The sequence below is a fragment of the Capsicum annuum genome, chromosome 1, assembly GCF_002878395.1.
Source record: "Capsicum annuum cultivar UCD-10X-F1 chromosome 1, UCD10Xv1.1, whole genome shotgun sequence".
NCBI classification, from domain to species: Eukaryota; Viridiplantae; Streptophyta; class Magnoliopsida; order Solanales; family Solanaceae; genus Capsicum; species Capsicum annuum.
In genome coordinates this window covers 379,603-392,374 of record NC_061111.1, presented here as the reverse complement: position 1 = coordinate 392,374, position 12,772 = coordinate 379,603, and the positions used below count along the sequence as shown (strand labels likewise).

At 33.3% G+C, this 12,772-nt stretch overlaps 1 protein-coding gene across 1 annotated transcript; it reads left to right on the top strand.

Moving 5' to 3' along the window:
- Positions 1-10,276: 10,276 nt before the first annotated feature.
- LOC107851999 lies at positions 10,277-11,417 on the top strand (the record flags this gene model as incomplete). The annotated part of the gene is given in 1 exon segment (XM_016697048.2): positions 10,277-11,417. A coding segment is annotated over 1 exon segment (722 nt), but the record flags the coding sequence as incomplete, so codon positions are not given.
- Between the last annotated feature and the right edge of the window lie 1,355 nt (positions 11,418-12,772).

Sequence of the window (12,772 nt, the reverse complement as noted above, 5' to 3'; positions counted from 1 at the left end):
GAATAGTGAAGAGAACCTGTTCAACAAACTAGATTGAATATCGAAATGAGAATGCCGTCATCATAAACTTCAAACAGAATCCCGAACTCAAACTCTAACTTTTCTCCTTTTCCTTTTGTTTTTGGTTTTGATTTCTTTTTTCTTTTCTTCCCGTATGCTAGTGTGTGTGTTTAATATATATAGTAGTGTTGTGTGCATGTGTGCATGTAGTGTATTATATATAGGTAGTGTTTGTGTAGTGTATATAGTGTGCAGGTGTGTTTGTGTAGTGTCTCTAGTGTTTGTGTCGTGTGTGTGTGGGGGAGAGTGGGGGAGGTTAATTAGGAGTGGGAATTGTGGGTGGTTTGGGTAGTTTAGGCTTCTTTATTTTATTTTATTTTTTTTTTATTTTTTTTTTTAAAATAAAAATAATTAAAAACTAATAAAATATAACATAAGCTAATAACTAATCTTGGGAATATGATTAAGAAAAATTAATATCACACCATTCTTTATTAAAAATTGAAAGAAGAAACAAATATAATTTAGAAATTTTTTTTTTCTTTTTTTTCTTCTTTTTTTTTTCTAAAAATAAATAAATAAATAAACAAATAAAACTAAAAAATGAAATTTATTTAAAATGTGACTCTATTTTGTAGTCTTTTTTTTTTCAAAATAAATTTAGTAAAATAGGATAAATTTAGAATATCTAATTTGGACCCTAAAACGAAATTGAACACTAAATGGCAAAAACACTTAGATTTGATAAAAAAATTAGGTGTTTACACGGAATAACATATTAAATTGGTCATTTTCATATGAGAAGATGTAATCATTTATTTGGTCTTTGTTCTCTTTGCCCTTAGTATTATTCTGGAGGTATATATTGTGTCCACCAACAAGATCAAACAAGGATGCATGCCGCCATTCTAACGCATGCAAATTCTGATATTATAGATTTGTAAAAGAAAACAAAATGCTAATTAAATTGGATAAAGAATTCAATATAAAATGAATGCATTTATGCGTTCATGAAAGCAGATATACTCATAGTTGTGGTGTCCTACCAAATTATAATCGTCATTATTTGAATTAAATTAGGCAACATGCAAAGGTTTGTTTTCTTAGACGTATGTCTTCTTTAAATTTTGAGACAGCAATTCACATAAAAACACTCACCTTAAGATGGTAAAAAGTTGGTGGATTATCACTCATCGAAAGATTAAAAAGTTGATCAAGTCATATCGATCTTTTTTTAATTGATTATGTATTTTATTAGATTAAAAAAATTAGAATAGTTAAATATAGTGCAAAAAGTTACATATGATTCATCAGAACTCTTGGATTTTTTTCAACAATTGTAACTTTTGTTAGTAGAAAGAAATTTTTTATAATTTTTCGATATAGTTATAGGTGAATAGAATAAAACAAATCATAGTTATTTGACCACTAACTAAATTTACCCATGAAAACACCTACCTTAACTCCTGCCAATATAATATTTCCTGCTCTAATCACTACCCTGTGAGAAAACACGAGGAGCCTATGGGCCCACCAAACCAATTACTAACCTAGACAAAAGGAGAAAAACTTCTTAATTTTTCTCCTATTTATTTAACTACACATTCAACTAAATATATCATTTTCAATGAAGTGGACGCCGTGCCTTTTTTTTGAAATAATTTTTACTCAAAAATTGACGGCAAATGTGAATTTAATTAGCTAAGTCAGCTCCCAGTTAATTATATATGATCATTGAAAAGAATAAATTTGATGTCATTTATTCAAAAGATATGACAATTCTAGAAAAATTGGAGAATTCTGATAAGTGTCAAAAACGACATGTTTTGATCAATCACAAGCAACTTTATCATATACTAGTATTTGTGATAAGCTTGATGAATACATGAATCAATCAATCAGAATGAGGTAAATAATATTTTGAGCACATTCAGCAAGCATTGGACCAAACATCGGCATTTTCTTTCTTTCTTTGTTTATTTTTATTGCAGTTAACTTTGAGCATTCGATTATTTTGTTGCAAATAGGGGTTAAAACAGTTTTAACTGCCCAGCCATTTGTGGGCAAACAAAATGCTGGTTTCAAGTTGTTGTCATTTGAATTGATGTGTTACCTCATCCTAATTTTACTTCTGTTTTGACTCTCTAATATTACTCACTTTTCTCACAGCATATACTTAATAATGCTATCATCAAGAATCCTTTTTTTTCCTACTAAAGTAGCTCTCCCACCCTGTATATATGTTCACCTTGTTTTGTCTTTTTTTACCCAAGTCCCAAGTATTATACCTTCCAGAGAGCTCATTAAGTCGTAAAATTAGCCCAGGACGATATGAATCGCTCGATCCGCTTAAGTTTGGGTGAATTAATGGGCCCAGGACAATATGAATCGCTTAATTCAACTAATTTAAATAGTACTTAATTGATCTATGAGAAATCTTTTCAAAATATTAATAAAAATTGATTTTGACTATAGTAACCTTAATTTGGGCATGCTGATTATCTGTCCTTACTTCACTTTGCATATTTAACTCGTTCAAATTCAGTACAACTCGTCTATTTGGCACCGTAACCCTAGCAGCTCACTAATGGCGCAAGTTTAAGTTATGAATGGAAATAATAGATCAGAGCTGACACCTTCGTTACGTTTTGATTTTCTTAAGACTCCAATTTGAGGAAGAAAATATATGAATGTAAATACATAAATATATCTCATATCATTAGACTGAAAGTGCACCAACTTTTTTATTGGAGAAGAATAGATAGCTTTTGATAATTATAGCAAACAGTGTTTGTCTTGAACATGATCATTAAGGGTGATACTTGTAAGTGGATGGATGGATGGATAATGAATTATAAGGATTGGGGAAGATAATAACATTTCCGTTAGGAGGGAAGTAGTGAGTCTTAGTCCTAATGATGTTCATTATTCCTCTATTCTTTCTCTTTAATCATCATGAGTTTTCCCTTAAATTGACGAAGCAACCACTTCCCTAATCCCTTTCTTCTTCTTTTTTTCCTCTCAATTCACTGCTTAAAATTAAAATTAACTGCTAATTGATAATTGCTTGACCAATAGTAGTTGTAGTTGGTTAGTTGTTGGTTGGACTTCTATGCCTTTAATTACTACTATTCACCCATGCTACCTTATTGGATGCTTAGTAATTTTTAACATAATTAACTTACAACTTGATGACGTCCTTAATTCGTAAACCAAAAATTTCTCCAATATATAAGGTACGTGTCATGACGTTAACCCCTTCGACAAAAAATTATATTGTTCTTATATTATTTTTACATAGTTAAAAATATTTTTTATACATATAGTACATAATGAATCCGTTTGACTAGTTGGTACATTTATTTCTGAACCCATCAATGAAAATCTTCACTCCGTTACCAATGACGAAATCATTCATGTACAGAAAAAGACGCCCACGAGGAAATTAACTTAATTTTAATTTGAGGAGAGGGGACAGTTAGGTTAATTTGCATGACAAGCAACATATATATAGTAATATGTGTATAAAAATTAATTTAATATCAAGAATTGCTAACTAACTTCTAGAGAACTACTATTTCCCCACTATTTGGCAACTGATTTTCATTTTTCTTAGCCAAATATATGAGTTGGGAACGTGCTACACGACAAACACCAATATAGTATACCTGATTTTTAAATGTTTCTCCTACAGTACTTACTTTGGACGACGCACAGTTTGTACTTTACATTAGGGTGTGTTTGGTATGATGGAAATATTTTCCGGTTTTTCCTTGTTTGGTTGAAATAAAAGTTTAGGAAAATATTTTCTAAGACAACTTATTTTCCACCATTTGATGGAAAATGACTTTCCTTATGGGCCAGGGAAGTCATTTTCCAGAAAATGATAAATGTAACTTATGACCCCACCTTCACCCCTCTTCCCACCCCAACAATACTTATATTCACATGACTCAAAAAATTCACACTACTAAAAAATTTACATTACTCAAAAATATTTTTCACTGTGCTTTGCTTCAATTTTTCACTGCTTGAAATAAAAAATAGTGAAGCCCGAATTTTTTTCATTTTCAATTCGTTGAATATATTGTTATTTTCATATGTTCATTTTGTTATCGATGTAACTTGTTTCACGAGGTTGAATAAGTTTGGCGTTCTGTTATATTTCTATTAATTATAGTATCTTGAGATTGTCCTAACAAAATGTTAAAACGTATCTCCTATATTTGCTAATTAATAGTTGCTTAAATTTAATGATTGTAATATTTTAGTATTCGATATTGATATTATGTGTTATGCTTAAATTAGTTCTTACAAATTGTTGAGTTGCTAGAGGCGCTGATATACTAGTGAACAGATAGTAGTATTTTCTAAAAAATATTTTTTCACTCACCAATCGAACACTAGAAAATATTTTAGAAAAATATTCTCTACTCACCAACCAAACACCATAAAATATTTTTCGGAAAATATTTTCCATTCACCAACCAAACATGAGAAAATAAGTAGAAAAAACATTTTCCGTGGAAAATATTTTCCATCATACCAAACACACCCTATAGCTTTAGATGATTTCTTCTTCTCGTCATAAAAAAAATTGCTTTTTTCTTTTGGTTCTGGTGTTGGTTTATAGATAACCCTCCCCCCGCCCCACCCCGCACCTCCCCTTTTTATTTAAGGGCTGGGTTGTTTTTATTTTGTTACTGTGAGCAAGTTATCAATAATTTGAATAACGAACCAACCAAACAAACGTGTATTTATAGTTTGGATTAGTCGGCATAGGCTTGTGATAAGATACGAACTTTGAACTCAACTCAATCTCGACTAAAAGTTAGGTGGTGAGGTAAAAGATTGCATAAAATCAAATAAGAAGAAAATATTTCATATAATTTTTTCTTACACAAGTTATCGAGTGTTCAACAGTTGCAACTTGCAAAAATTGCATAATTTCCACAAGGCTTTATAACGAAGGGCATAGCACATTCATTTCTAATTGGCCAAATATTTGATGCTTATTACATGTAAATAATAAATCGATCTTTGTTCTAGAAACTCATATTTGGGCTATAGCCGATAGTGATCGATAAAGGTTTTAATTTCTATGGGCTTGCCACAACATTAATTTTCTTTAACTATCATATCAACATTACTTTTTAACCAAAATAAATAAATAAATAATAATAATCAATGTCTACATGTTTTTTTACATGTCAAATGTATGTGTAAGTTGTTTGGCCTTTTTGTGTATCTTTCCCCCCCCCCCCCCCACCCCCCCACCCTTTTTGTAATTATTAGCGAATCATTAATCACTGAAGATGATGATTTTACATCTGTAGGGGCCAATTGAAGACATTTTGAGGTTGCAAAACTCCTCTAACTTGTAATTGATGAGTATTCATGAGTTCAAAAAACCTGCTAGTAAAGTTAAATAGTGTTCTTATGACTCGAACCGTCGAACGCTCAATCGGTAGGTTAATAGTAAAGATATTCAGCCATTTCAGCAAGCCTCACTTATCACGTAAAATAATGTATGGTACCCCTAGCTAGATTGCTCATATGGATACTGATCAACACAGTATGTATACTACACAGACTGCGGTCATTTGAAAACCAACACCCATGCGTGAAGTATAAGCATCATATTAAGTAACAGTGCTGATACTGTGAAACTACTTCATATTAATTGTGACTAGTCTTGGTTTATAATTTATATTTTATACACCCCCTTTCTTTTCCTTACAGTGCTGGATTATCTTTTCTTTTTCCTGTGGAGAGAAAGTTAATTTGAATAACGGACCAAACGACTGCATGCGTGTATATTCAAGTTAGGAATTGGTGGCATATATATATATATATGCGTGATCAATAAGAAATAAATATTGAGTTTAACTTGACTCTAAGAACTAGCTCATGATATAAGTATTGTCCAATGCCATATTCGAATATGTGTATTATCATAACCTTATGTAAATTGTTGTTGTTTTTTGGCGTAGCTTTCCACATCATCTTTGTTGATAATTACCGTTTCATTAGCAGACTGATTTCTTCTTAATTGCACCTAATTTTATATTTAACGCGGCTTTAGAGAGAAAAGTTCCTCTTTTTCCAATTATTAGTGAATTATTAATAATGATGATTTTACAGCTCTAGGGACCAATTGCAATAGAAGATTGAAAAGAGAGAAGATGCTCTTAAGCCAATACCTAAAAATGGACTGTTGCTTTGTTAAAGAAGGAATATCCATCTTAACTAAACATCAAGACATTTTGAGGCTGCAAAAATGCACGGACCTGTAACTTAATACTAATTTATGACTAGTGATTTCAACGAATTAGAAGATAGTAAAACTTTGCTTAGATTGTTAAGCAATATATTGCTACAAAGGTGTTTGATCTTTTGAGATGATATGGAAATTCTTTATTAATTATTATATAGTGTCGTATGACGTCCACAATTTTCATGAGCAAAAGGGCTATAAGACGCAGAAAGCCCACATCGGACTGATTGGATTACCAGCCAGTCCACTATGGTGTTGTTACCTCTAAATGGGTTTGCTGCCCCTATATATTATTGGGCTAAAGCAAATGATTCAAGCAAAAATGGGGGCCTATGGAGATCCAGTGTGAACAGTCCCTTTGCATTTTCACAGGCTGTCTAATACTCAATTTGCCTTTTCGATTTCATTTGTATTATCTATTCTCTTTTGCCTACTTGTTAACTCAACTTAACGTGTGAACCATGCTCATTGAAAGATATTACTTATTGTATCTATTAATTGCTGAATATCTAGCTAGATGAATTAATTATGTCTCTATTTCAATTGGAGAATTATTAACTATATATATGAATTTCTCGAAAAAATATCACTCTATCAAGAGGACAACATTTCTATATGAGCAAGCCGCAACAAAACTAATCTTGGAAAGATTCTAGATGCAAGGGCAGAGTCAGAGGGGCGAGAGGGATTTTTCTATATGAAAATCTTGAAGGTTTTCCACATGAATAATTAGATTTTACGTTTGTGTTGCATCAAAATTACTCTCTTTTAAAATCTAGGTTTAGAACTAAACATGCCACTAAAGAAAAGAGGTTAAGGGGTCGTTATCACTACCCGAACCGAGGCCCTGGCCGTGACGAGCATTTCGAACCATGAAGGCCCGAAACATCCCTATCTATCTGGTAATCATGCACATAATTCATATGATAATAAGATATGCGGAAGATACACAATATTAGAGAAAACATGGTCATAAATCAAATGAAATCAACAAAGGGGAAATAATGTCCCACAACATCTATCGACATCTGAACAACCGTCTGCGAAATCTCTAATACATGACTGAAACAAATTACTGTTTGAAAACTGGGACAAGGCCCCCAGTAGACCCAAAACTACTAAATGATAAATGAACTGACAGACATCAGGCCTTCCGAAATATAGAAGGCTCACCACTTGATTCTACAAATCTGTCGAAGGAGATCTACTGGTTATCTGGACCCCTAAACTATGCCTCCAAACCTGGGAGGGAAGGGGGTCAATACAAAAGTACTGGTACGCAGAGAAATAAAAAACAAAATATAATATTTTTTTCCAAATATAGGTGAAAGCCATTATAAAGCAGTTTCATATCAAATCATTTGAAAACACATGGGCATAATGTAATAGTTTTCAACAACAATGTAATGCAGCTGAGCTAGGTGGAATACCCTACATATAACACTTGCACCAACTGTCAAATCTCGACTGCCGCCGAGATTAGAGTATAAGTGAGGGAAAGACACACAAGATCACACAGCAGGGTGTCTCGACCCAATAAAGTATAGCAGTGCCCAAGATCACTTAGCCTGGGCTCCTAACTATAGTCTCAATTTTGGAATGACTTAAAGTCAAGTACACAAGATCTCTTATCCTGGTACCAAATCCCCTTGTCGGCAAACACGGTTTCCAGCGATGAGCCCTTACACTCAAACGCCTTCTTCGGGGATCCACTTATCTCATGTAAAATCAATGCATCAAACTCCATTTAATTCAATCACATATCTTATTCTGTAGGGTATCGTCATACCCGATTTGCAAGCCATCAATATCACATCATTCTTTCATGTAACCATTATATTCATCATATTTCAACATAATAACCCTCTCATTTCAAGTCAAAAATCATAACCATTTTCAAAATATTTCATGTCATGCTTGTCAAGATGATTTCAAACAATTCACATCATATGAGGATTTAATACAAAATCATATCAAGAGAGGAATTTTCATATAATTCATGCTCTCAAGTTAACATCTTTTCGGAATACATGCATATACATATATAATATATCAAACCACTTCGGGAATAGGCCTAAAGACCAAATCAATATCATAAAACGTTTAAAACGGGATTATATTCATAATTTCAAAACCCTCATTTTTAAAACATGAATTTTTAAGCCCATGAGATTTTAGAGATAACCTCATGTACCTCTATATGCGAAGATGATAGGTGCTTCTTGAAGCCTACGTTCTGGGGATTCCAAATATGCAATTACTTTCAAAAACCCACGGTTGAATCTTGAGTTGCTTGGGTTTTTATTTTGAAATCCTAAGGAGAGTTTTTGAGCAATTTTGATGAATGAAGGTGTATTTTGGGGTATTTGGAAACTGAATTTCGTGTTTATGGCTAAATAAGGGTGGAAAAAGGACCATTTTACCCTAAAAACGGAGTGTTTAAGTCACTTGAGTAATAATATATGCGGCACACACCTTATCGCATAATATAGGTTGTGCAGCGCACTCTTTATCGCACACATTAAGTTGTGCGTCGCACACCTTATGGCATAAGTTAGGGTGTGCATCGCACACCTTATGCTGCACGGCACACTCCACTTTACAAAGCCATAACTTCTTCCTCGAGTGTCGGATTTTTGCGAAATTGGTATCGTTGGAAAGATAATTCGAATACCTTTCATTTGATATATAGTAGAAACTCTAATTCAATATATACAAAGAGTAATGGTCGATTGAAGTTAACCTAAGTTTTAACGCTCACTAAAATTCGAACGATAGGAAAACTTTCAACTTGTCCTTGAGCTTGGGGACCTCTATGATCTCAATTCATACTCAGATAGGTTTCCACACTACATAATTTATTAATACACTAAACATGCATTGGATTTATGGCTTTTGGAACGTTTGCGTGAAGGAAATTACGATTTTCGTTCTCGTCCGAAATGCGGGGTGTTACAGTCGTTTGATAGAGTGTATAGAAATAGTGCCGAATAGAGTGTATTAACAATGCTTGTATTACTAATGCAAGTATTAGTAATGTTGGTATTAGTTGTGCAGACATTATTTCTTATACACCGTTTGATTTGATGTATTTAAAATAATTATATATTTATATAATTTTTATAAAAAAAATACTTTTTTTACCAAAATACCCTCCTCATTTGTACACTTTTGAAGCAAGTAGCAGCTAATTATGTAGTAGAAAAAGAAAACTTAATTTCCACTTCTTTCTTCTTCGGTTGCTTTGCCGTTTCTCGACCAAATCAGAGGTCAGCTCCTTCATTTACATTCATTATTTATCATTTAATTTGATCCTTCATTTTGATGTTTCTTAAGGTTGATTGTTTTTTCTGGACTCGAAAAATCCAGCAATGAAATTTGATCCAAAAAAAGAGGAAGAAATTAAAAAATAAGAATGATCAAACGATGACTATTATATAGATTTGATAGAATTACTAACCTAGTAGAGAACAGCAAACAATGTTTGATAAGAAGAGAGGAAGAAGATGCAAGAAAATCACCTCTTTTCCATGAGAAATAGAAAGAAAATGGAATGCAGCTTTTACAGTCAAAATGGTGAGAAAACAGGGACATACTATAATTTTGGTGGGAAAGTAATTCGCAAATATTTTGAGAGGCAAATTTGTCATTAAATGAGTTAATGCATATGTTGAAATACTTTGTATTACTTATACATAGAAAAATGATGGTATTAATAATACATAGTTTAATACATAATAGTATGTATAACTAATGCAAACATTAATTATACATAGAATGAAAAGTTGTACCAAACAAGATATTAACAGTACACAAAAATAATGTATACATTATTTTTGTTAACACACTCTACCAAACGATTCCTAAGTTGTTGATAGTTTAATTGGGAGCGACTGGTGCGCGCGGAAATGCGGGGGAACTGCGACTAGTGGGCGAATGCGCTTCCTTTGTGCCGAATATTTCATTTGCCACTTTCACTTTAATAAATTAGGGAAAGAAAGAGTTTGTCCCATTTTCATTTTCCTTCTCTAAAGACAAAAAGTGAAAGGCAACTATCTAATTCCTAATATTTGATTGTGAATTTGATAATGGCCATTGGGCCCCCATTAATCTGTTATGCGTAACGCAGTTTTCATACACAACACACTTTTTGTTTACACATTTTTCTTTTAGTTATAACCATGCTATGCCAATTGCCATCATAATAAGCATTTGTTTCTTCTTCTTCTTCTTCTTTTTCTTTACGTGCTTTTCTTCTTTTTCATTTTAATATTAGCTGCTGCTCTGGGATCAAGAAAAGCTCAAAAAAGAAGTGTTCCACCGACGACACTAAGACCATCAATATCAAAAGGTCCCATATATATTCCATTCCCTCCCTTTTCATTAACTACAACCAAACAAATTTCCGACATAGAGAGATGGGGAATTGCTTGTTCGGAGGAACTGGTGATGGAAATGAAGACATGGTGAAAGTGGTCACGTCTACGGGTGGAATCATGGAGTTCGTTGCTCCCGTTACAGTAGAGTTCATCACTGAAGAATTCCCCGGACACGGTATATTTAGAAGCCACGATCTTTTCTGGAAACCACTGCCAGCACAAGAAGTACTACTAGCAGGGCAGTCATATTATCTATTGCAGCTCAACAAAGAACAGAATTACGATACTAATATTACTACTGAGGATGTTGATTATAACGTTATGGCCAAGATAGAAATAGGACACGTAAGATCAAACAGCGTGCCACTTCCTCCTCAAACTCAAATCCAAAATCTAGTGGTTACCCCCTATAGAATGTCGTTCGATAGCCAAGGATTACTAAAAAGGTCTTACACAGAAGCCTTGTATCGCTACAACAACAACAACAACAACAGCAATAGCAATAGCCGCGGTCAGAAGCAGAGCAAGAAGAAGAACAATAGCGGCTTTTGGAAAGTGAAATTGGTCATAAGTCCGAAACAATTATTGGAGATTTTGTCACAAGAAACTGCAACACAAGAGTTGATTGAGAGTGTCCGAACTGTTGCTAAATGTGGCAAAACTACTGGAGGAGTCTCCTCATCTGCTAACTCCGTAGGATTTTCCGATTCGTGGAGTCTTTCGAGTAGTAGAAACACTTCTTCCTACAAAGATGCCTTAATTTCGTTAGACTAGAGATTCGTTAGACTAGAGATTAGACCTTTTTTTTTTTTTTTTTAGTTTTTGTTTTGTTCTCGTGTCTGTTTTACTGTGTCCTGTTTCTGTATCCTCAATATGCATATATTATCAAGCCATGTTTCATCAGTATATTTTTGGTTATTTTACATGATTGTTAAGATCAAATAGAAGAAAAGAGTAGATGGCAAACTGCAAATTGCGTATATGCAAGTTAGACCAGATGCAATAAGCCAATACTCATTTTTTAATTCCTGGACAGTTAAAGAAGAACTGGTTAAGAAGTTAAAGTTAGTAAAGCAGAGGTAGGTAGATGATCATTAGATTGTTCTGTACAGACTTTAAATTTGCTACAGCATTCAAGGGACCAAAGTATAAAGATAAGATTAAAGCAGGGAGCTTTTGGTTTAGTCATCCCTGCTTTTTGATTAACTTTAACTTTAGTCAATCAGTTTTGTGCTCATAACAAACTGAACCTTCTGTTAATATTAAAGGTCCGACCGTGTCCGTTTAGCTATTTAATCAACAAACAACTTGATATTTCTCTACGATTGGCTTAGCCATATGAAGATTGTTGTTATATATAGACAATATGAAGTTTAAAAATAGCAATTAATAGATATAATTTGATATATATGCTCAGTGAGGTATATATTTATTTCTAAAGTCTAGACTCTGATATTATGGATACACACACATGAACCCTCACTTTATAACATCTTAGACCATATATTGTCATAGCTTACTATAATCGAGAAAAAGGGTTGAGAAGTCGCTAGCAATAGCCAATAGGGTGTGAGACAGATTTTTTACAAGCATGTTGGTGAACGATGTTGGCATTGACCCAAATACTAAGCCCACTTTACAACATGACCCGGGCCCATTATGATTTTACTTCTACTTTCATTTTATTAATACAATGTATATATACATGTTATCTTCTAGAAGAAGAGGGACGGTTCACATATTTTTAGTTTTACAGTCAATACAAGTTTTCTCTCTCTAACTCAGTTTGAGTACTATGTTTTGCTCCATGTATTTCCATGGCGATCTGGTAATCGGAGTACTTAACATGGTATCAAAGAAGGGATATGAGATCCTCTCGTCCTGATCTATCTTTCGATATTACCCGTGAAGGGTCTCGTCGGAGAGTTTTTCGGTGACTGTTCATCTTCTCAATGACATTTAGCGTTTTTCTGCAGTTTTTTTTTGGTTTATTTCATCGGACTCGAAGTCCTTACTTCTTCAGGTTGCGAAGAAGGGCGGTATCTCCTGTCATTTACATTTTGTATATTGCGTCTATCTGTACGTTGTACGTTGACTGATTTTTACCACTGATATT